This window comes from Tachypleus tridentatus, chromosome 12 (assembly GCF_004210375.1).
Source record: "Tachypleus tridentatus isolate NWPU-2018 chromosome 12, ASM421037v1, whole genome shotgun sequence".
Classification (NCBI taxonomy): Eukaryota; Metazoa; Arthropoda; class Merostomata; order Xiphosura; family Limulidae; genus Tachypleus; species Tachypleus tridentatus.
The window spans coordinates 113,048,686-113,075,168 of NC_134836.1; the positions used below are offsets into that span (position 1 = coordinate 113,048,686).

The 26,483-nt window shown below is 37.1% G+C and overlaps 2 protein-coding genes across 2 annotated transcripts; both read right to left on the reverse strand.

Moving 5' to 3' along the window:
• Positions 1 to 9,295: 9,295 nt before the first annotated feature.
• LOC143234370 (PI-PLC X domain-containing protein 3-like) lies at positions 9,296 to 21,168 on the reverse strand. The gene is made up of 3 exons (XM_076471679.1): positions 20,495 to 21,168; positions 12,514 to 12,621; positions 9,296 to 10,636 (listed from the first exon to the last, which is right to left on the reverse strand). Exons 2-3 carry the CDS (start codon positions 12,602 to 12,604, stop codon positions 9,408 to 9,410), a joined length of 1,320 nt encoding a protein of 439 aa, XP_076327794.1. The 5' UTR covers positions 12,605 to 12,621; positions 20,495 to 21,168; the 3' UTR covers positions 9,296 to 9,407.
• A 149-nt stretch (positions 21,169 to 21,317) lies between these two features.
• Positions 21,318 to 23,510, reverse strand: LOC143234371 (lysozyme 2-like). Its single transcript, XM_076471680.1, has 4 exons — positions 23,354 to 23,510; positions 22,682 to 22,728; positions 21,923 to 22,058; positions 21,318 to 21,606 (listed from the first exon to the last, which is right to left on the reverse strand). The coding sequence occupies exons 1-4, from the start codon at positions 23,412 to 23,414 to the stop codon at positions 21,398 to 21,400; spliced, it is 453 nt and encodes a 150-aa protein (XP_076327795.1). The 5' UTR covers positions 23,415 to 23,510; the 3' UTR covers positions 21,318 to 21,397.
• Positions 23,511 to 26,483: the final 2,973 nt, after the last annotated feature.

Sequence of the window (26,483 nt, forward strand, 5' to 3'; positions counted from 1 at the left end):
CAACCTGATTACTAAAGTAAGTTACTTGTAGTAACAGTACCTACACTGTGGATCATTACAACCTGATTACTAAAGTAAGATACTTGAAGTAACAGTACATACACTGTGGATCATTACAACCTGATTACTAAAGTAAGATACTTGAAGTAACAGTACATACACTGTGGATCATTACAACCTGATTACTAAAGTAAGTTACTTGAAGTAACAGTACATACACTGTGGATCATTACAACCTGATTACTAAAGTAAGTTACTTGAAGTAACAGTACATACACTGTGGATCATTACAACCTGATTACTAAAGTAAGTTACTTGAAGTAACAGTACATACACTGTGGATCATTACAACCTGATTACTAAAGTAAGATACTTGAAGTAACAGTACATACACTGTGGATCATTACAACCTGATTACTAAAGTAAGTTACTTGAAGTAACAGTACATACACTGTGGATCATTACAACCTGATTACTAAAGTAAGTTACTTGATGTTTGTTTGTTTTGGAATTTCGCACAAAGCTACTCGAGGGCTATCTGTGCTAGCCGTCCCTAATTTAGCAGTGTAAGACTAGAGGGAAGGCAACTAGTCATCACCACCCACCGCCAACTCTTGGGCTACTCTTTTACCAACGAATAGTGGGATTGACCGTCACATTATACGCCCCCACGGCTGGGAGGGCGAGCATGTTTAGCGCGACGCGGGCGCGAACCCGCGACCCTCGGATTACGAGTCACACGCCTTACGCGCTTGGCCATGCCAGGCCTAAGTTACTTGAAGTAACAGTACATACACTGTGGATCATTACAATCTGATTACTAAAGTAAGATACTTGAAGTAACAGTACATACACTGTGGATCATTACAACCTGATTACTAAAGTAAGTTACTTGAAGTAACAGTACATACACTGTGGATCATTACAATCTGATTACTAAAGTAAGATACTTGAAGTAACAGTACATACGCTGTGGATCATTACAACCTGATTACTAAAGTAAGATACTTGAAGTAACAGTACCTACACTTGATCATTTTGTTTTTTCTGTTTACTCCACATTGTTATTCTCTTTACTCCACATTGTTATTCTCTTTACTCCACATTGTTATTCTCTTTACTCCACATTGTTATTCTAAGATAAAATAACACATTTATCGTCCATAAATCATGCTAGCTGCACTTCCAGAATATGGGAAATATCTGATATAAGACGTATTTTACTATTGCGAAATCGTCTTCAAACCTATTAAAATGGCCTTTGGATGAACGCCAGTTTCAAAACATGAACAGTGTTATCCACTAATTAAAAAAAAAAAAGACGGACCATTGAAGCAAACTTTCGGTACAAAATTTACTCGTTCAACTGTGGCGTTAAAATATTGTAAAATAATTAACTGAATTTTAATTTAAAAATTATAGAAACGTCAATTCTGTAACAAATTTACCAACTAGACAAACTTTGTGTTTTTAATAATGTTTTAATGTTATTGGATAACGTTGTTAGGATTATAAAAGTTAACGGTAGGTATCAAAATTTGAAAACGGTTCTTTACGTGTCTAACGCTCAAAAACGTTTGAAATGTCCATCAAAATTTCTTTGTTTAAAGCACAACGCAACAATTCGTCTTGTAAAAATGTGAAATGGAAACATGGCCATGGCCAAGTGTGTCAAGGCTTTCGACTCGTAATCCAAGGATCGTGGGTTCGAATCCCAGTCGCACCAAATATGCTCTCCCTTTCTGCCGTGGGGACGTTATAATGTGACGGTCAATCCTATTCGTTGGTAAAAGAGTAGCCCAAGAGTTGGCGGTGGGTGGTGATGACTAGCTGCCTTCCCTCTAGTCTTACACTGCTAAATTAGGGACGGCTAGCGCAGATAGCCCTCGAGTAGCTTCGCGCGAATTTCACAAAACAAACGAAACACGATAAAAGTACCGTTTTGTAAAAAGCGACATCAAGTGTTTTCCGGTATACTCAATATTTCATCTCTAGCTTCCTACCACAAAAGAAAATTGAAAAGACATCTAGAAATGAGCGAAGAGATGGCTGAACTTACACGAACCTCATTTTATTTGTTTCGTTAATGTAATTTATTCATTTGACTTTTTTATTGTTTGTTTGCTTGGAATTAAGCACAAAGCTACACAATGAGCTAGCTGTGCTCTGACCACCACGGGTATCTAAACTCGGTCTCTAGTGATGTGAGTCTGCAGACATACCGTTGTGCCACTTGGTGGCGTGTTTGACAAAATGACTGAGTAATGAATAAATGACATGAGACAAAGAAATCTTGTGAGGAACGAATATGAGTTTTGATATTTAGAAACGATTATAGGATACAATTTTCTAAAATCATGCTTTCAAAATTGCTGAGTTTGCTGGTAGTTTCTTTTAGAGGCTTCCTTACCAAGATTTGACCAAAAAAATCTTAAAAGACTGAACATTTTACAAAGTTCAAAGACCTCGATTTTCTCGAGGAAAGCATAGCGATAAAATATATGTGTGAATTTGTTATTACGATTTCCTTTTTTGGTTAAAGGCCACATCACTGTGACATTAAACATTTGTGTGGTACATACTTTGGAGAACTTTTTTTTATATCGGTAGAGTTAGTGAACATCATTAGATGACAAATAATATTACACTTACAAAACCTTTATGTCCCCCGCTGGTACAGCAGTAAGTCTACGGATTTACAACGCTAAAATTGAGGAATTCGATTCCCCTCGGTGAACTCAGCAGATAGCCCAATGTGGCTTTGTTATAAGGAAAACACAAAACATTTATACCACTAGATAACAAAGATTTTTGATCAGCATTAACTTAGTAAAACGTGCGATTAAAAGTCCCTTCCACTTAATGTTACAGAAAGTGTTTTATTTCTTTTACTACAAATTTTACCAGTAATGTGACTTGATGTGAATTTTCAATAGCACCATTACAGGTTGGATGAAGCATCAGAATTTTTTATGGATTCGACTCGCATCCCAATAGTTAGTTTCCGACTAGAAAGCCTTCTGTAGTTTGTCTCATATACATGTTTATGAATCACAATCTCAAGGTTGTAGAATGCTCAAATGATACCAATACAGAAATAATTAGGCCTAAGGTGGTTGATTATTATCAGTGCAATATTTTCCTGCCTTAAAAAGTCACATGATAAACCAAGTTAATGATGGCGCTATATTTTTGTCACTTTTTTAACAAATATTTTTGTGTGGTTCCTTAGGAATTTCATTCACATTAAATCTTTATTTAAACTGTTCATGTTGTAACAAAACGATTTTATGACACTTCTAGAATCAAACTAATACATTACTCAAGAGAAGTTTATTACACCAATATTGAACTGTTTGTACTAATTAATAGGCTTCCTATGATTTCTATGAACTTTTGTAATCTGAGGATGCCTGTGGTGTGTCGATGTGTGCGTCGTATCATTCAGCCGTCGTATTAGTCGTCCCTAACTTAGCAGTGTAAGACTAGATGGAAGACAGCTAGTCATTGCCACCCACCGCCGACTCTTGGGCTACTCTTTTACCAACCAATAGTGGATTGACAGTCACATTATAAGGCCCCTTTGCTAAAAGGACGAGCATGTTTGGTGTGAAATGGATTCGAACCCGCGATTCTCGTGTCTGTGACCATTGGTGAATATGGTCTAGTTGTTTTGTGTCCTCTTTACCGTTTGAATAATCTCATCGTGACCAATTCTTAAAAGTGAATCAAAACTGTTTTCAACTAGGAAGCATCATGAATTTTGTCTGATCTGACATTCATGTTGGACACCAATGCTGGTTCAAAAACTCACACCAGGTGAAGTTACAATATAAGTATTAAACATTCTCACGTTGCACGTGCAGTTTAAAGACTACACCTAAACTACTGATTAAAAACACGTTTAGCCTTGTTTAAAAATTATCTAAAATTATTCCTGTCTGAACATATTTTTACGACACTTACAACCTAAGGAGATGAACCTTCAGGACAACTATGATACACAATAACCTACACCAGATGTCGTTCTTATTATCATTATTCAATGCCTAATTATTATATTTATTATACACAATAACCTGCACCAGATGTCGTTGGTATTATCACTATTTAGTGCCTTATTATTACAATTATTATACTCATTCGAACATTATCCTCTACTATTAATTTAAAAGTAGATAAATAGACGTCATTGGTAATTTTAATGTTCTATTATAACACGTGTAATGATTGCTTAAAACATCAGTGGATTTACAAACGTTTCTAGATTACGAGACCAATCAACATTTAAAAAGGAAAACTAACACTAGCACTTAATACAAACACTTTAGATCAGCCATTGAATACTGTTGCCAGGAGGAAAGACTTCATTCTGTATTAAAACGTGGCGCGTAATGCGAAAGATTATTACGACTAGGAATATTTTTCATTTATAATACATGATATTATTAATGCTCAAAATCTCCAAAATCATAAACCAAAAAGAGAGAAACAGAGAGAGGAAAACAACTTAACTTCGTGAGATATCACTAACACAATAAAGATGTGTTAGAATTACAGACGAAATGTAATTAAAGAGCGATTTGAAGGCTACATTAGATAAACAATCGGTCCCTGAAATGAGGAGACTTCAAAATCAACGATTCGTGGAGAAAATTTATAGAAAAGTTAAAAGGTCACTGATTCATAATGGGGATCGAAGCTCGGACATTTACTTCTAGGCCTGCTGTCTCTTTAGTATTCAAGAGACGTCCGTAAGAGTGCCTTCCTTCTAAAGCACAATGCTCTGTTTTTGTCTTATTTTCTTCATCTCGATTCAGCGAGAGAACTTTGGAGCGCTTTAATTTGATTATCGTGTGAGCTAGAACTTAAGGGATTTGAAAAATACGATTAGATTTCCCTGATTGACGAGAGAAGAAAAGTAAAGCGAGAGAAATTTTATATTTTTTTAATTTAATTTATCGAATATCGATTTTTTTTTTGTCGAAACTTAATTTCCTTTATCCACTGCTACAATTCTTAGAAATAATATGCTACTGGAAGGATGCGTCTTTCAAATAAATATATTTTATTTCTAATAAGAATTGATGTTCATTTTTCTTAAGTAGTATGAATTTTGAGTAGCATTTAAAATATGCTATTTCTGTTTCCTTGCTTTGGGTTGCCATCTTATCTAACGTTACTTTTTAAAAACAAAATATGAGAATTTGAGATCAGTTTGATCGTTGAGCAGTTAAGCGCCCTCTTTTGGCATATACAGGTAACAAATAAATAGTTTGTTTACTAAATTTCACGCAGATACTACTCGAGGGTTATCCGTCCCTAATTTTGAAGTGATAGATTAAAACGAAGGTAGCGAATCAACACCATCCACTATTCGGCTAACTGTATAGACCGTCACGTTCCCTACAACGTGACTCACTCTGTCACGAAAATGTTTTTTTTTTTTATAAGGGCGGGGCAGTAACATCGCCTGTTTCGAATCGAAAGAAGTATGACCAATCAGATGAGACTTATTCAGTGTGTTAGTGATTGTTAAAAAACATTAGCCGTCTTTGAGGTAATTTTAGCCTTGTTTAATCATTGAAAAAACGAGTGACCCCTTCTCACAGCCCTGCTCTGTCCCGTCCCCACAAATTCTAGAAATGCTACTGTTTCTCATATGTATATTCCCCAGTCATACTACGCCCGGCATGGTCAAATGGTGAAGAAACTCGACTCGTAATCTGAGGAGGGCGAGTTCAAATCCCCATTGCACCAAAGATGCTCGCCCTTTCAGCCGTGGGAGCGTTATAATTCGAGTTCAATGCCACTATGCATTGGTAAAAGAGTAGCCCACGAACTGACGGTGAGGGATAATGCGTAGCTGCCTTCCTTCCAGTTTGTTTATTTGTTCAGTGGTTTATATGAATTTTAACTGTTTCTCAACGTTTCAGTTTTTGTTTGTTTTTCAAGCATAATTCGTTAAGAGAAAGAATAATTCGTACTTACGTATCATAGTAAGCATTTTTATTTTATGACTTATTAATATTAAAGTCACATCGTATGTTAGTTTCTTACAGAAAAGAACATCAAGATATCTTAAGAAAATTCATCAACGAACAAATAGGTAATTCTACTAGTTCCATCTAGTGATAGTTTTACGGACTACGCTCGTTTGGTGCAATAAAGGTATACTGTTTTCAAAATCCAACAAATGTTTGTTGTTGTTGATTTTGTTATACTAAAACAACTTTGATATATTGTGTTTAAATTAATATTAAATTAAAAATTATTAATTTTTTCACTCACACAAGCTAGGTGGTGTAATTTTTCGTTTCTCATTCAGTTCGTAAGAAACTCGCCCTTCCAGCCATGGGGTCGTTATTACGTGACAGTCAATTTTAATTTTATCTGATACAGAATAGCCTCAGAGTTGAAGGTGAGGTGTTTTTTTGCTAGGCGCCTTCCCTTTAGTCTCTTTCTTTTAAACAAGGGACGGCTAACGAAGATAGCTCTAGAGTAGCAATGCGTTAAATTCAGTAAACAAGCTAACAACATCTCTAAAATGTGTTGCTGTTTTTTTCTGGTCCTATTTCTAATTTCACTGAAAGTACCTTGTGAATTTCGAATTTCTTTATCCTTCGGATATTTGTGTTTATCATATATAACTATAAACACGCGTTTCTTGCTAGAAGCGTTATTATTTCTTATTTCTGCTGTTAGTTATTGGATTTTACTTCTCTTTATGAGACAGACTATTTCATTGGTTGTTCTAGATTGTTGATTTTCATTGTCGACTGAATGTTATTAACTGTTATAGTCCTTGGAATTAATAGCACTTTGCAATGATTTTCATTGTTAAATAGGTATTGTAGGTTAGTAACTATTTTTTAGGATAACGATACTCCACTGTGAGTTGTTTTGGATAACACTTCCAAAAATTCATATTTCACTACACTACGAATCGATAAAACATACACCATTGTGCAAATTAATTGAAACAAATGGTCATTTTACAACATTTTCAGCATGGCGGCTGGTGTAGGCTTGCTGGACCCGCTGATTTCCTTGGGATATATGACGAAATTTTGAGGGGTGTTACGTCATTCGAAACTGCGTTAGAAAGGCAAGGAGACCAGTCAAAAAACAACTTCTTACCAACTCAATGAAGAAAAAACTGTATCAATGGGGTCTGAAATACAAGAACTGGATGCAAGAACAATGGAGGAAGGTATTATTCAGTGACGAGACTTATTTCTTCGTACAGGGTCAAAAAAGTCTGCATGTTCGCAGATCTCCAGGTGAGAAACTTCGAGAATCTCACATCAATCAGTTCGTAAAACATCCCTTGAAGATGTTTTGTGGCTTTTTCAGCTACTATGGCGTCGGAGGCATACATATCGTAGAAGGTATGATGCGAGGACCACAGTACATCGAAGTTTTGTAGAGAAGAGTCGTTCCAGAATTGAAAAAGAGATTTTCAGATAGATCTGGCATTTTTCAGCAAGATCTGGCTGCGCGCCACACATCGACACTTGTGAAGAATTTTATTACTACAACGAGAATGAAGGTGCTGGACTGGCTGGAAACTCTCCGGACTTAAATCCTATTGAAAATCTTTAGGCAATTTGTAAAGAAAGACTTCGGGGAAAAGACTATACTACGAAAGATAAGCTAATTGAGGCCATAATTGAGGTGTGGTACCGCGATCCAAATATTAGTAAAGATTGCAGTCAACTTGTGGACTCGATGCCAAAGCGGATTAATGATCTGAAAAATAAAGGTGGTCATATCATGTATTAATTTGTGAATAATTATTGGATTCTCAGAAATAAAACACAAAAAACTGAAAAAAATCGTAATTTTCCGTCTTGTTTCAATTAATTTGCACAGGGTTGTATGAGGGGATAGTATTTTGCAAACAGTGTTTAAAAAGTAGTTAACACATTCGACAACAGATGTCACCCTGTGATTGGTTAACGAGCTTTCACTGATAAAGAGTTAGAGCACTTTTAGTGCTGTCATTCTCTCTTGTGGAATGGAAAGTGCCAAAAAGATTTTTACGTCTTTATCAGTCTATCTCTGTTTGTGTGTGAACGTACTTTGTGTGGCGTAGAAAGTGTCAACAAGAGCTTTCCTCCTGCTGTCCGTGTTCCTTACGTTTTCTGATTTTATAAACAACATTTTACTTTGTGTGGACTAGAAGGGCCCGGCATGGCCTAGCGCGTTAAGGCGTGCGCTTCGTAATCTGAGGGTCGCGAGTTCGCGCCCGAGTCGCAACAAACATGCTCGCCCTTTTAGCCGTGGGGGCATTATAATGTGACAGTTAATCCCACTATTCATTGGTAAAAGAGTAGCCCAAGAGTTGGCGGTGAGTGGTGATGACTAGCTGCCTTCCCTGTAGTCTTGCACTACTAAATTAGGGACGGCTAGCACAGATAGCCCTCGAGTAGCTTTGTGCGAAATTCCAAAACAAACAAACAAGTGGACTGGACAAAAATATATACGAATATAATTGTAATACATTAATAGTTATGGTTATAGAATGTGATTTATTCTAATGTTAAACCCAAATCCATGAATCACCAGAGGTCTTAGACGTATTATAAATCATTCTGAATGGTCTCTTCAAATACATAAATAAATACTAATATCTCACCACCTGCTTCACGCTTGTTTTATTTAGCTTTCATTATCAGTCATCGTTTGAATTTCGCGCAAAAGCTACACGAGGACTATCTATGCTTGTCGTCCCTTATTTAACACCCGGCATGGCCAGGTGGATAACACACTCGACTCATAATCCAAGGGTTGCGATTTCGTATCCCCGTCACACCAAACATGCTCGCCCTTTCAGCAGAGGGGTCGTTACACTGTGACGGTCAGTTCAACTATTCGTTGGTAAAAGAGTAGTCCAAGAGTTGGCCGGAGGTGGTGATGACTAGCTGACTACTCTCAAGTCTTACACTGCTCAATTAGGGACGGCTAGAGCAGATAGCCCTCGTGTAGCTTTGCGCGAAATTCAAACCAAACCCTTATTTAGTGGTGAAAGACTAGAGGGAAGGAAGCTATGTCTCACCACCCACTGCTAAATTTTGGGATATTTAGAAAAAAAAACGAATAGTTAGATTGACCGTAACGTTATAACGCTCTCACTGTCTAAAGGGCGAGCATGTTTTGGAAACTGGGATTCGAGCCATCGACCCTCAGGCTGTGAGTCGAATGCCCTAACTTCTTAACCATGCCTTATCAGTAACACTAATACCTCATTACTTTATTTGCGTTCTTTGTTTTAATTTTTCTTTCTCAGTGATTTTGTTCTGGTAGTAAATTGTTTTATTTTTACTGTTTCTTTGTACAATGAGTGTGTTTGCCTGCTTGTTTCTGTTTTTAAAACTGTATTTATTTAACACTAATTTAATCAACTATGCATATCGTTTTCTATTAGATTCAATAGAGACTTCGATTAAATTATTCCCCAAGAAAAAGTCTGTAGCCACAATGTTAGCACAATGCCACCACCGCTCCCGAAACCATTTAGTAACAGGACCATTGACATCCTGCGCCATCTGGCGGAGGCCTCCGTATCTGTTTAAAATTGTCCCTATAGTCTCAGGTGTGAGTGACGCCATGGCTGCCCAAAGAAAGTTGTATCTATACTTGCACACTCCGTTGTTCAGGTAATCTTCTAGACCTTCCACTGTGTCTTTATTCGCCCATAGATGGGATACTGACTGGAACAAAAGATTGCTTTCAACTCGTTGTGGTGCACTGTAACCCACTAGAACACGCTTATTACTCCTCCACATGTCGTTTAGTGTGGTGCTTGGACCTGAGGATAGAGGCAACATGTACTCTCCTAGTTCCTCAACGATCATTGTCATCACCTTCTGGTGACGCTCATCTGCAAGTCTTCCTCCGAATCCAGAAGTGAATCGGTGGAAATCAACGACCAGTATTTCGTTTGTGGCATCCAGGAACTGACGAATCTGCTCAAGAACTTCTCGCAGAGAAGGTTGGCTGCGGAAGGAATCGTGGTAAATCCAGTATTCCTCACTGCTGTTAAACAACTTAGACCAACCGATTCTCAGGTCAATGAATCTAATGCCATAGACCAGCTGGTTCCATATGTCTTCGTCCTGGCAGATTTGGTAGCGAGAGATGATGTGATCTTTGATTGAGTCGTACTCTTGGTGACTTCCGGAGTTATGAGTACCAGGAAGCATTACACTTAGTAGAGTTTCGTCTCCGATGACGTCACGCATCTCGTACATCCAGTTAGGCCTGCCGCGTATGCAGTTACTGGCGAGAAGTCGATCTTTATAAATGAGACCAATCCAGTATCCCTGGCAAGCATCCGTTAGGTTCTCTGACAAGAAATTGGGTCGATGGTAACTGACCTTTGTCTCGTAATGGTCTTCCCCGTGTTCGCTTGTGTACACTTTTTCCAGCGCATCATCGATGCCCTTTTCTGGGTCGTGGTCGAACAACCCCACCCATGTGGACTGGTCAGACAAAACTTCTGAGGGTACGCTGTGCCAATTGAGCTCGAGTTGACGATAGGTGATCTTTCCCATAAAGCTCGTTGATGCCAAAGACGATACGGTCAGAAATACGCTTGGGGCGTCCATATCAGACTCTAGCCCAAGATATCCTAGTGCACAAAAAGTAGTTCATTATTTATTCAAAAAAAAGTGATATAATTAACGGCGGACTAATACTCTGAAAACATTTGTATCATTTAAGATTGTGATGTCCAGAACTTTAAAACTTATACAAATAAATCATATTCGCGATACATTAATGTACAGACAATATCATTTTGAAACATATTATTGGAATACTTAGTATTGCTTAAGATATAATATTGGAATACCTAGGGTCGAGTAGCAAACTATTGGAATGCTTGGGGCTGTGAAACATATATTATTCAAATACCTAGCATTGCGTAAGATATATTGTTGGAAAAATTATTATTGTAGGCTATTTGTGGCCTAGTAGTTAGCGTGCCGGAATTAGGAGCCGATGTTCGAGTCTCGCTACTTCCAAAAACAAATCGCGCTCTAGAGTTCCTGCCTATGAGCACTATTCATTCTGACTAGAGTAACCTAAGAGTTGGCGGCGGACGGCGTTGATTAATTGCCTTTCATCCAGTATGGAAGGCTAGCGATTGAGTAAGATATGCCATAATATCTACGAGTGAGAAGTGCGTGCTACCGAAATGCCCCGGACTGGGGAGGTTGTACATACCTTTTGCTATTGTTTTTGGAGCAAAACTGTACAATGGGTTATCTATGCTCTGCCCAAGGCGGGAAAAATAAAGACCCAGAGTTTAGTATTGTAAGTCCGTAAAGTTAGCCAAGGATGGACTAGTACACTGGGCCGGTGCATTTGACACATTATTAGAAATGTATGTTAGATTTGAATTGCTTAAAGCCTTAAACAGCAACCATCATGTGACATCACCCAGGGTGGTTCTTTTATACCAGTCCGTCCCTAGAAATTACCGGTGACCCACCGAGGGCCTCAAAAACTTTTAATAAACGGTTAAGCTTGGAACTTCAACAGCTTTATGTTTCAGGTAGGGGTGAAGTTAGATTTTTAACCCATAAAACATTTTACAGGTGCAAGTGGGTTAAATGGCTAAAAGAAAGAATCTAAAGGTTCGAGTGAAATCCTCCCCAAATTCTGAACCGTTGACGAGGACATTCGGTCACAAGAACTGCCTCCACAAGACATTGTCCAACCCTCTAAACTAAATGACGAAATTTGGCAAAACATTTATACCTCATCCCAACTTGCATAAGCAGCTGAAACTTTGAAGCACGTTTAGTGGCATCACTTCTTGGACTTTAATTATTTTTTATCCATAATCCTACATTATATAGGGTGTTCGGAAAGTCACTGTGCACTTATATATTTATTAACAAAAAAAATTGCACAGTGCTTTCCGAACACCCTGTACAAAGAAGTCAACAATCATGGAAAAAAATACTGCGGACACCCATGGTTTTAACGTAATGCAAAGTTTATCATTTAATAGGGCTGTTTTATTGTCGAATAGGTAAAGCGGGCAGTTAACGGATGTATTTATTTATATTTTTATGTAAACTTTCGTCTGGAGAGAGGGCCTATTTTGTTAATGGAATAGTAATGTCAGTATTCAATACATTTTCAAAATAAAGGAACTCTTTTGTTTGTTTGAATTTCGGGCAAAGCTACTCGAGGGCTATCTAAGATAGCCGTCCCTAATTTAGCAGTGATAAGACTAGAGGGAAGGCAGCAAATCTTGGGCTACTCTTTTACCAGTGAATAGTGGGATTGACCGTCACATTATAACGCCCCCACGGCTGAAATGACGAGCATAATTGGTGCGACGGGGATGCGAACGTGCGACCCTCAGATTACGAGTCGCACGCTTTAACACGCTTGGCCAATAGAGGAATATTAAACGACGAATATAAAACTTACATATATAAAAGCGTACTTGAATATAAAACTTGCAAGTAACGGTTACAAACGTTAACTTACGGCGTATTCTCGACAGAAGTGGTGTTCCTATCGTATCTGGAACATGCAGTAGCAGAGCAGCTGATAAAACAAAGATCTTCGTAACCAACATTTTCTGGATTCGTCACCCTTGGAAACGAGAAATGTATTTAATTTTGGCACGTGCATAGCTTTAATATGCGTATAACTCTGGAATACTTCAAAAATTATTAAATATATTTGATTATTATTAATTCCACGACTTAAAATGCGATGCACGACGAATATTCTTCAAAATGGAAGAAAAATTCGTTTAGAACAAAAATAAAATATCCAATTACACTGCACAACAAAGTTTTTGCTTCTTCAACACTGTTGGGTGTTCCTTATAGATTTTTGGCTGCTGATCATGAAAATCACATCCAAATTTGCCCATCACATACCGTTTCATCGAAATCTTGGTTTCACCAGGACATTGCTACAACGGAAAAACGATATCAGGGCAACTGGAATCCGTCAATGCTTGCTGACTACTGTTGGACACTGCAACGTGATGCACCGGACATTGAATACAAACGAAAATCAGGAGCAAAACACTTTTAATTATGTTGAACTTAATAGTGTATTAGAAACATAAATGCAATTAAATACGTTATTGCCAGTAAACAGTTAACTGTCTAATTTTCAGAGTTCCTACGTAATGAAGCAAAACCAAAACCATATTTGTGCATACTCACCAGGTACCTGTCAAAATCAGCAAAAATTTTACAGGAAGCAAAACTTTTCAAAACAATTGTTGTGCAGTGTAATTTCTTCAAGGACAAAACAAGCAGAAGATTGTTATAGTTGATATGAACATACACGTAAAATTAACAGATATTTTGAACGGTTTAGTGAAGCCCTCTTTATACATAAACATCTTTAATACAAACATCAAGTCATTATGAATGTTATGATATTACATTACTTATCCTTCATTGCCATGTTAAAGGTCGCAAACAATGAACACATATGAATATATGGACTGTGGAATGTTGACTTTAAAAATGCTCAATTTTAATTGCGTTATTGTTTTTTAACTGTTTGATTTTCTATGAACGTGTTACTTCTCCAAGTGACTGTTCTCAGCGTCAATTTCACAGTACGTTCTTCTATCTACTAACCACGTGACCTCTTCCATAATACTGACACCTATCTACACTATCACGTTATTTTTCCATCATATCTATCCACCGTTCGTTTGAACCTTGGTATCACCTGAATAAGACTCCAACAGGAACACAGTAGATTAACTCAAGTGTCAGCTGTTAATAATTTGTGTAATTAAGCCATCTGGCATAAAATATCGAAAAATTCCGTGTTGTTTCAGAACATATAATTTTTCCCAATATTTTTTTTTCACACACATACAAAGATATCAAATCGCTGGCGTGGCTACAAGGCCTAGAAGATGTTAAACTACGAACTTCGTTTCTTTATCGACTTCGCGGTGTTTTGGGATTTTTTAAGTAACATTTCAAGTATTTACAACAGTCTAGTGTTAAAAGATGTTTGTTTGATTTGGAATTTCGCACAAAGCTACTCGAGGGCTATCTGTGCTAAAAATATTGTGTGTGTGTTTTTCGTATATCAAAGCCACAAAGGGCTATCTGCTCAGCCCACCGAGGGGAATCGAACCCCTGATTTTAGCGTTGTAAATCCGGATACATACCGCTGTACTAGCGGGGGGCAGTGTTAAAATAACGGATTCAGTCAGTAAAAAAACGTTGTAAATTAACAATTACAAGTTACTTATCTAAACTGGTATCCGTGTTAGATGAAATGCTGTAAGGTTAAAAAGTTATTTTATTATAATAGAATTCAACGTATTTCAAGCATCAACATAAATTTGCGTAGTGTGAATATGGGTTAGAGTTATTACCAATACGACACTGGGAATAAAGACGTGGTACTGCCCGCTGAAAGGGTGAGCATATCGGGTGTGACGGGTCTGTTTGAAATCGTAATACGTGGTAATGCTGTGCAAGTTTTCTTTCAGACCTTCCGAGGTCATCTTCGTCTTAACAATGTACACGCGCGAATGCACGGACTGTGGAACGTAGACTACAAAAATGCTCATTTTTAATTGCTTTATTGGAAGGTCGAAACGTTGTTCTCGCCTTATTAGTAAAAGTGTTAACACCCATACCAGCCGTTCTGAGATATATATTTTTATTTCAAGTGGGTTTCTCGTCATCAAAAATTTTGTTTCAGAAATCCCCGGCATGGCCAGGTGGGTTAAGGCACTTGACTCGCAATCCGAGGATCGCTGGTTCGAATCACCATCACAACAAACATGCTCGCAAAAAGGTCGTATGACCGGAAGTTGCTCAACAACTTAGTAAAGACATCTTAGCACCCCGGGGTGTTTTCCTAGATTAGGGATATTTCTTATGTTTGTTTTTTCAATTAAGATGGTTCCCCTGATTTGTCGTTTGGTGATGTGCGCCGATTTGTTTAAAATTATAGTGTTTTGTATAGATATACTGTGGTTTACGGACTAATTATATTAGTAAACATGGCGATGTTTTTGTATGTTCAGTTAATGTATGCGTGTGTTTTCTTATAACAAAGCCACATCGGGCTATCTACTGAGTCCACCGAGGGGAATCGAATGTTTAGTTAATATAATTTTCTTTCTGTTTCTCCTACGTATAAAAGTCGTTGATATTGTGTGATTCTACATATGTAACGGTTTTAATTTAGGGTCGGCTTGTTGGGCGAATTTGAAGTCGGGAAGAATTTTATGTTTAATGGCAAGTTTTCTCCAAGTGTGGGCCCGGTATGGCCAAGCGCGTTAAGGCGTGCGACTCGTAATCCGAGGGTCGCGTGTTCACATCCCCGTCGCGCCAAACATGCTCGCCCTTTCAGCCGTTATTATGTGACGGTCAATCCCACTATTCGTTGGTAAAAGAGTAGCCCAAGAGTTGGCGGTGGGTGGTGATGACTAGCTGCCTTCCCTCTAGTCTTACACTGCAAAATTAGGGACGGCTAGCACAGATAGCCCTCGAGTAGCTTTGTGCGAAATTCCAAAACAAACAAACAAACAAACAAACAATTCTCCAAGTGTGAACCATTACGCCATGATTTCAGAAATTAATGGTAAACTTAATATTGAAGTTTTTGCTTTTAGAATAATTGCTCGGAACTCGATATGAGAAAAAAAAATCTTGGATAAAATTGGAAACCAAATTTACGGAACTTGTTTTTCAAAAATACCATTTTTATCATATCTTAACTAGAACGTGCCCCGCTGCAACAGCGGTAAGTCTTCGGATTTACAACGCTAAAATAAGGGGTTAGATTACCCTCGGTGGACAGAGCAGACAGCCCGTTGTGTCTTTGTTATACGAAAACACACACGCGTTTAACTGAAACAAAGAAAACATAGCATACCTGTTTTAAGGACTGTATTTTAAACAAACAACCAAACATAAAAAACACAAAATCACTAGTGTCAGAGGAGCATGTCTGCGGACTTACAACTCAAGAAACCGGGTTTCGATACAGTGGTGGGCAGAGCACAGCTAGTCTATTGTGAAGCTTTGTGCTTAACTTCACACAAACAAACAATCATATAATCTGATAGAACAAAACAAAAACAACCCTGTTCTGAACCAACACCGCGGGGCGCCACGATACCTTTACTGAGTTGTCAAGCAGTTCCTAGATATGTGACCTCCTTGCTCCAGAGTGTATATTTGTACATTTGTGTGTTTAGGTAAACAACTTATAGTTAGTATTAACGTAGTCTTGTATGTTAGTACGTTACTAAGGCAGTTTTCACTGTAACTCTTTCAATCCGATTAAAAACTTTATTAGTTTTAACTCTTTGTTGGCCCGGCATGGCCAGATGGTTAGGGCGCTCGACTTGTAATCTGAAAGTCGCAGGTTCGAATCTCCGACATTTCAGCCGTGTGGGTTTAATAAAGCTACGATCAATCCCACTATTTGTTGGCAAAAGAGTAACCCAAGAGTTGGTGGTGGGTGGTGATAACTAGCTGCCTTCCCTCTAGTGTTACACTGATAAATTTGTAACGGCTATTGCAGATAGTCCTCATGTGGATTTGGGTGAAATTCAAACCAAACAAACAGTTTGCTTGATGAAGTTTATCGCCTCAACCCAACCAATAAACTTTAAATAAATACAAAACTGGTATTAAGCTCCAGTAGTGCTTAATGTTTAGAATATCCACGTAAACACAAAACTGGTTTCGGATTTTCATTATACGTACACCAAATCAAACAAATTAATTAATAAGACCTGTACTCTTGGGTGCAGACAGCCATTACGTAGCTTTGCACGAAATTCAAAACGAAACAAGTTGTCTTGTCGGTGCCACATTACACATTACACCGTCATTTAAGTACATTTTTCTTTCTACACTTTTTATGTGTTGAAGTTATTTGTTGGTCCATAACTTAGTTGTTTACAGGTACAGTCATGTGAAAAAGTTAGGACACCCTATGAAAGCTTGTGTATTTGTGTGACATTTATGGATATATAGATATTTAATCTCAATTTTAACAATACTGAGAGATTATAGGAATATAACTAAATAATTAAAACTGAAGAAAAGACTTTTCAAGATCTTCTGTAAATGTAATTCTACAAAAATGCATATTCTAACTGAGGAAAAAGTTAGGGCACCTTACCCCCTAATAGCTAGTGTTACCCCCTTTGGCTGAAATAACTGCAGTGAGACGCTTCTTGTAGCCATCTACCAGTCTCTGACATCGGTCTGAAGAAAGTTTTCCTCACTTCTCAATGCAGAATTCTGTCAGCTGTGAGATGTTTGAGGGGTTTCTTGCATGTACAGCCCGTTTCAAGTCACCCCACAGCATCTCAATTGGATTAAGATCTGGGCTTTGACTCGGCCATTCCAGGACTCTCCATTTCTTACTTTTCATCCAGTCCTTGGTGGATTTACTAGTATGTTTCGGGTCATTGTCTTGTTGCAGAGTCCAGTTCCGCTTCAGCTTTTATTTTCTCACAAATGGTCTCACATATTTCTCAAGAACCCTCTGATACACAGTAGAATTAATGGTGGATTCTATGATTGTGAGCTGTCCAGGTCCTGCTGCAGCAAAGCAGCTCCAAACCATGACACTTCCACTTCCATGCTTCACAGTTGGTATGAGGTTCTTTTCCTGGAATGCTGTATTTGGTTTACGCCAAACATGTCCTCTGTTCTGGTGTCCAAATAATTCAATTTTGACTCATCTGTCCAAAGAACATTATTCCAGAAGTCCTGGTCTTTGTCTACATTCTCTCTGGCAAACTTCAGTCTGGCCTTGATGTTTCTCACAGAAAGCAAAGGTTTCCTTCTTGCACCACCTTCCATGCAAGTTAAACTTGTGCAGTCTCTTTCTGATTATAGAGGCATGCACTTTCACATCAACATTAGCCAGAGCCTATTGATGACATGTTAGGGTGTTTGTAGACCTCTTTTAGCATCTTGCGGTTTGCTCTCGGGTGAACTTGCTTAGACGACCAGACTTGGGCATGTTGGCAGTTGTTTTGAAAGCCCTCCACTTGTTGACTATTTTCCGGACAGTGGAATGGCTGGTTTCAAAATCTTTCGGGATCTTTTTAAATCCCTTACCAGACTCATAAACTGCTACAATTTTCTTTTTGAAGGCCTCAGACAGCTCTTTTGCTCTCACTATGGTGCTCACTCTCACTTCAACAGTCAGGAGCGCACCAAACTAAATATCTGAGGTTTAAATGGGGCAAGCCTCATTCAAAATGCTGAGTAACGATCTTCTAATCATGTGCACCTGGTGTGATACACGTGTGTGCAAGTAGAGCCATTTTAAGTGGGAATAAATGTGGGGGTGTCCTAACTTTTTCCTCAGTTAGAATATGCATTTTTGTAGAATTACATTTACAGAAGATCTTGAAAAGTCTTTTCTTCAGTTTTAATTGTTTAGTTATATTTCTATAATCTCTCAATATTGTTGAAATTGAGATTAAATATCTATATATCCAAAAATGTCACAAAAATACACAGGCTTTCATAGGAGTGTCCTAACTTTTTTCACATGACTGTACATATAAATCACTCATATACCACTAACAACGCATTTAAACCCAGTGAATCATTACTGGGACCCCAAATTGGTTTTGAATAGAAAGTTGGCGATTGTAACCATTTATTGTAGGGCGGGAAAATCAACTGTTTACACTGACAATCCCTGTGGCTCAGCGGCAGGTCTGTAGGCTGGCTCATAACGCTATAAATCTGGTTTCGATACCCGTAGTAAACAGCACTATAGGCTATTATGTAGCTTTGTATTTTACAACAAATACGGAGCACGTAAAAGTATTACTACTCGATGCGATGTACTACTTGGTGGTGAAAGAAATTCTGGTAATGTGATGATGGCCAAGAAGGTTTTACTTTTTACATGCTGTACCTTAATATGTGATAAGGTTACGTTATACATTCCTGCAAAGATATGAGCTAAAATAATCTTGTGTTCATTTGTTTGTGGTTGAGAATTTTATTTTATTTTTAAATAAAGAACTTACATAACCCTTCTATTACCAATATATCAAACTGACGTAAGTGTATCTTGTTTTGAGTATTTCGTTCATAATAGATTCAACTGATATATATCTTAAGCTCTGAACTAAAATACGTGTCAACGTAACCAGAACATGGTTTGGTTTGAATTTCGCGTAAAGCTATACGAGGGCTATCTGCGCTAGCTATCCCTATTTGAGCAGTGTAAGACTAGGAGGAAGGCAGATAGCCATCACCACACACCGCCAATTCTTGGGCTACTCTTTTACCAACGAATAGTGGGATTGACCGTCACATTATAACGTCTCCACGGCTGAAAAGTCCAGTGTGTTTGGTGCGACGGGGATTCGAGCCCGCGACCATCGAATTACGAGTCGAGCGCCCTAACCACTTAGCCATAGCCAGGCCAACAGAACATATGTTTATAAGTAAAAAAATACACAATGTTTTTAAGCGGAAGGTTTTTAACGGCACTGAAGTACATAGATCTTCAACGGTAAAATATACGTCTTATATGTAATATAGCGAAACATCAGCGTTTGATTTTAATAATTTCACGAGATGATTTTTAGATCATTGAATAGCTTTATGCTCAACTACAAAGAATAAAAACTTGTTAATCCTAAAATATAGTAACTGCTTCGATTGTAAGTTTGCAAAAGAGAACAAACGCGAACTATCTTTCCTCAGTAATCCAGAATATTAAACTTAATCCCTTAATTATCAACAGGATCTCCACCTGGACTTTTTAAAACACTGGCTAGCCGCTTTTCTGCTAGTCTTACACTGCTAAATTAGGGAAGGCTAGCACATATAGCCCTCGAATAGCTTTGTGCGAAATTCAAAAACAAACAAACAAAACCAACTAGTTATGTTAAATTCAATACATAAGAGTAACAGGAATAAAGGAAGGTCGCCTGCCGCGCTAAGCCTACAAGTCGGCTGTGGTCGCTAACCGCGCCGAAAGGGTTAATTAGCCCTTTCCTTCCCCCCTAGTACAGCGGTATGTCTTCGGATTTACAATGCTAAAATCAGGGGTTCGATTTCCCTCGGTGGGCTCAGCAGATAGCCCGATGTGGCTTTGCTACAAGTTAACACAAACAGACAAACGTCTTTAATTAGGTTTAATGGCATACCCGACTTTAATAAGGTTTAATGGCATACCCGAGTAATTTTCGTACGTTCTATTTCATATACCATAAACCTATAGCATTATCACTACTCAATCAACTATAGTCGGAAACAAAATACAAAAAATATTAAAAGCCAGAATAAAAAACGAGATTATAATACTACAAACTTTATTACCATTTATATTCTATCAGTATTCCTGATAAGTAATACGTGGTAAGTAAACAGAATACTTTAATATGGTGTTCAATAGATAGGAGAACCACTTAGATTGCACTACCTTTTACATACATATATATATATATATATATAAAACAGCTTACCAAAGAAACGAACATTCAAATCACACCATTTAGGAAGTGAGCTCATACGCTTAAAAACACAGAATAAATATAGCAAAATAATCTCAATATGTCGTGACGTATTAGATGACCTTGTCGGCTACACGTATCCAATTGGTGAGTTTTTGTTACTCTAAGCCCCAGGTACAGTTTTTATAAGGCCTCGGGAGAAAAAAAACACGAGTTTCCTATATCCGTTGTAGCTGTTAGCTACAGGCAAATATGGAGTGTGTGTTTTCTTTTTTAGCATCAGACTATCTGCTGAGCTCATCGAGGGGAATGGAACCCCTGATTTTGCGTTGTAAATCCATATACTTACCGCTGTACTAGTGGAGGGCGAAGGGCGAGTATGATACGTCAAAACAATTAAATACATGTTTTATATGTACTAACTGGAGCTGCCGTCCTCTGGACGAAAGTTATGCAAGTTCATGATTAATAAAATGTTATCTTAAGACATGAATAGTTGCTTCTGTTATATGTGAGTAATAAAACATCCATAAAAAACTGGAAAATACAAAGCTGATTGATCGTTTGTATGTATTCACGTGACATAAACTGATCTATTAGAGACACTTAAAAATGACTGTTTTATACTTTTTGAAATAGTTTTTAGCCTGACGATAGAATAAAATATTATTGGTTATACGGATAATAGACAGCCTATATTGACATTTTTTTTTGTAAGAATTTCTTAAAATAGCCCAACATGAAAAATATAAGAGAACATATATCATTTTAATTTGAGTTTTACTTAAAGCGTTTATTTTAACATAACTGAAAGAAAAATTACAAAAAAACGAAAGAAACAAAATGCAATTAGTTTATTTTCATCATTTTAAGAAAAATTTATTTAGCTTCAAGATCCTGCCGATAGATGACAGGTCATTTAGAAAAGCATTTTTTGAAAACATCCCAGTAGTCCGTATTTAAGACCCACGTAGTGTTACAACCTATAGGTCCAGCTTTATGAATACGGGCGAAATCTTTACACGTAATCTTTCCATCATTATCACAGTCATTCTTCCACTTTTCCATGTAGCCTACCACAGCTTCTTCTGCACATTTCCTGTCCTTAAGACACACCTCGAAATCTATTGAACAACAATGAGAAACAGATGAAACTTGCAATTATAAAAATCTGTTAAAATAATACAATAAATCGACAAACATTTAAATTTTAAATAAAATATTCTGCGTAATACGTTACTACTAACTCTCTTAAGATCTTTCAATCTGCTCCTTTGATAAGTAGATAATTTTCATGGTGGTTATCGCTGATAGAAACACCCGAAGAATAAAAAGATTGTGGTTATATAGATACTTGTAATGCACTGAAGTGATGGTTATTAATAATTACTGATATATTCTTAAACTGGTGCGCACACGTTTTACTAACAAGGTACTAACCGTGAGGGTTGCTGGGATCGTACCCGGGACTTCCACCTTCTTTCCAATAAGCGTAGGTAATCATATATGCGCCGCAAAAATAGTTACCATCTTCGCTACTGTGGCACTGTGCAGAAAAGTCACACCCGGAACTGGCCTAGAAAACAACAACAACACATAAATAAATATGTTAATTTAATTAAAAGAATAACTAGACAAATAATTACAATTATTTGAGCACGGAAAAAACAATACCAGCGTGTTGTTTCATGCTGTAATTTGTTTATTTTTACTACAGAGTTGTAATTATAGGGCCGAATAAGATTTCGTGAGAGTGTAAAACAATCTTACAACTACTACGCAGACGTCGACAAAAATGAGGCCAAGTCATTCAGAAATAATAATAAAAAGTCGCTTCATAATTACTCATATTGGCGCCATCTAGTGGGAAGTATATATATATATATATATGAGTATTGGCATGAATTTGATTGCACAAGTGTAAGTAATATTCAGAGTTAGCCAAGTCATTCAGAAATAATAATAAAAAGTCGCTTCATAATTACTCATATTGGCGCCATCTAGTGGGAAGTATATATATATATATATATGAGTATTGGCATGAATTTGATTGCACAAGTGTAAGTAATATTCAGAGTTAGAAGGACTTTGCGACTTTCTTAGACAAATTCTTCCGTTTATAGGAAACAAACAAAAACCAAACAATTATACAATTTACTCATTCAACGCTGTGTTAACACGTAATGTCAGCAAACTTACCTCGCACAAACAGATGAGACATTCTTGACTCACGAGGCTGCGTTGACCTGTAATAATCATAAGAAATAAGTTTATGAAGTAACTCGTTAACATAATACATGAAAGTTAGACAGTTCGTTCTGTGTGTTAATAAAAACCACATGACCGACGCACCTTCACAAGCAGCAAGACAAACATAGTCGTTTCTAAAGAGCCTAAGTCCATTATAAGAACTATCACCTCAACACAGTTGTTCCTGAACAATTCCACAGTCTCAATAATTTCATATTCCTACAACCGTCCAGTATCAATAAATTGTAGTAATAACCCAAGTAAAACTACCGACAATAAATATAACAAAAGTTTCGATATGTTTTAATATTTGACTGAGGACTGGCTGCTAAGCCTTATTTTTTAATTTTGTTAACTAGGGAAGCCCGCCTAAAAAAAAGGATAAACAAAAAACGAGCACGATATGCTCAGATTTTGAACTATTGAATTATTCATTTAAACTTATATATTATTACTCCAAACATTTGAAAAGCGTTACACTAGAATTCTTAGAATTAGGTCAGCAGAAAGACCGTCTCATGGTAACGCCAAGGTTTAAAATAAGGTATCTATGCTACAGAAGTAATTTAACAATATAGTATGTATTCCTTAACAATGTATAATGACACTTCGTAAACTCACCGCTAACAAATACAGTTACCACAGCAATGATTCCACATATACTGGCATAAACCTTCCACATTTTGACAAGTTTCAAACCAGATTTTCTCTCCACAGAAGTCGTATCGTGTTTAAAACACTTAACAACAAATGCGTTCTATTCCTAACCTTATAAATATTTCTCTCCTGGGGTATTCTGGGAATAAGGCCACGTATAACCATCGACATTGCTGTGCAGGTTCACGTTAATATCATAAGACTGCCAAAGTTGTCACCAACCACGAGTCTTGACCGAGTAGGCACGACGTTGAAATTAACAGACTTGGGTAAATCTAGTGTTTAACTTAATTAATGGTCGGCTAAAATCAGCTGATAGGGTTTGTCTACGCAATAAATGGCGAACTGATTTGCTTCAAAAGGCTGTCGAGTTAACGTATAATATCTGTAGAGTTGACGTGTTACAAAACGTTGTCTAGTTAACGCATGATATCTGTAGAGTTGACGTGTTACAAAAAGTTGTCTAGTTAACGTATGATATCTGTACAGTTGACGTGTTACAAAAAGTTGTCAAGTTAACGTATGATACCTGTAGAGTTGACATGTTACAAAAAGTTGTCTAGTTAACGTATGATATCTGTTGAGTTGACGTGTTACAAAAAGTTGTCTAGTTAACGTATGATACCTGTAGAGTTGACGTGTTACAAAATGTAGTCTAGTTAACGTATGATACCTGTAGAGTTGACGTGTTACAAAAAGTTGTCTTGTTAACGTATGATATCTGTAGAGTTGACGTGTTACAAAAAGTTGTCTAGTTAACGTATGATACCTGTAGAGTTGACGTGTTACAAAAAGTTGTCTAGTTAACGTATGATACCTGTAGAGTTGACGTGTTACAAAAAGTTGTCTAGTTAACGTATGATACCTGTAGAGTTGACGTGTTACAAAAAGTTGTCTAGTTAACGTATGATATCTGTAGAAACAAAAAGTTGTCTAGTTAACGTATGATACCTGTAGAGTTGACGTGTTACAAAAAGTTGTCTAGTTAACGTATGATATCTGTAGAGTTGACGTGTTACAAAAAGTTGTCTTGTTAACGTATGATACCTGTAGAGTTGACGTGTTACAAAAAGTTGTCTAGTTAACGTATGATATCTGTAGAGTTGACGTGTTACAAAAGTTGTCTAGTTAACGTATGATACCTGTAGAGTTGACGTGTTACAAAAGTTGTCTAGTTAACGTATGATACCTGTAGAGTTGACGTGTTACAAAAGTTGTCTAGTTAACGTATGATACCTGTAGAGTTGACGGGTTACAAAAAGTTGTCTAGTTAACGTATGATACCTGTAGAGTTGACGTGTCACAAAAGTTGTCTTGTTAACGTATGATACCTGTAGAGTTGACGTGTTACAAAAAGTTGTCTTGTTAACGTATGATATCTGTAGAGTTGACGTGTTACAAAAAGTTGTCTTGTTAACGTATGATATCTGTAGAGTTGACGTGTTACAAAAAGTTGTCTTGTTAACGTATGATACCTGTAGAGTTGACGTGTTACAAAAAGTTGTCTAGTTAACGTATGATACCTGTAGAGTTGACGTGTTACAAAAAGTTGTCTTGTTAACGTATGATACCTGTAGAGTTGACGTGTTACAAAAAGTTGTCTAGTTAACGTATGATACCTGTAGAGTTGACGTGTTACAAAAGTTGTCTAGTTAACGTATGATACCTGTAGAGTTGACGTGTTACAAAAAGTTGTCTTGTTAACGTATGATACCTGTAGAGTTGACGTGTTACAAAAAGTTGTCTAGTTAACGTATGATATCTGTAGAGTTGACGTGTTACAAAAAGTTGTCTAGTTAACGTATGATACCTGTAGAGTTGACGTGTCACAAAAAGTTGTCTAGTTAACGTATGATACCTGTAGAGTTGACGTGTTACAAAAAGTTGTCTAGTTAACGTATGATACCTGTAGAGTTGACGTGTTACAAAAAGTTGTCTAGTTAACGTATGATACCTGTAGAGTTGACGTGTTACAAAAGTTGTCTAGTTAACGTATGATACCTGTAGAGTTGACGTGTTACAAAAGTTGTCTTGTTAACGTATGATACCTGTAGAGTTGACGTGTTACAAAAAGTTGTCTAGTTAACGTATGATACCTGTAGAGTTGACGTGTTACAAAAAGTTGTCTAGTTAACGTATGATATCTGTAGAGTTGACGTGTTACAAAAAGTTGTCTTGTTAACGTATGATACCTGTAGAGTTGACGTGTTACAAAAAGTTGTCTAGTTAACGTATGATATCTGTAGAGTTGACGTGTTACAAAAGTTGTCTTGTTAACGTATGATACCTGTAGAGTTGACGTGTTACAAAAGTTGTCTAGTTAACGTATGATATCTGTAGAGTTGACGTGTTACAAAAAGTTGTCTTGTTAACGTATGATACCTGTAGAGTTGACGTGTTACAAAAAGTTGTCTAGTTAACGTATGATACCTGTAGAGTTGACGTGTTACAAAAAGTTGTCTAGTTAACGTATGATACCTGTAGAGTTGACGTGTTACAAAAGTTGTTAACGTAGTATGATACCTGTAGAGTTGACGTGTTACAAAAGTTGTCTTGTTAACGTATGATACCTGTAGAGTTGACGTGTTACAAAAAGTAGTCTAGTTAACGTATGATACCTGTAGAGTTGACGTGTTACAAAAGTTGTCTAGTTAACGTATGATACCTGTAGAGTTGACGTGTTACAAAAGTTGTCTTGTTAACGTATGTAGAGTTGACGTGTTACAAAAGTTGTCTAGTTAACGTATGTACCTGTAGAGTTGACGTGTTACAAAAAGTTGTCTAGTATGATACCTGTAGAGTTGACGTGTTACAAAAAGTTGTCTAGTTAACGTATGATACCTGTAGAGTTGACGTGTTACAAAAAGTTGTCTAGTTAACGTATGATACCTGTAGAGTTGACGTGTTACAAAAAGTTGTCTTGTTAACGTATGATACCTGTAGAGTTGACGTGTTACAAAAGTTGTCTAGTTAACGTATGATACCTGTAGAGTTGACGTGTTACAAAAGTTGTCTAGTTAACGTATGATACCTGTAGAGTTGACGTGTTACAAAAAGTTGTCTAGTTAACGTATGATACCTGTAGAGTTGACGT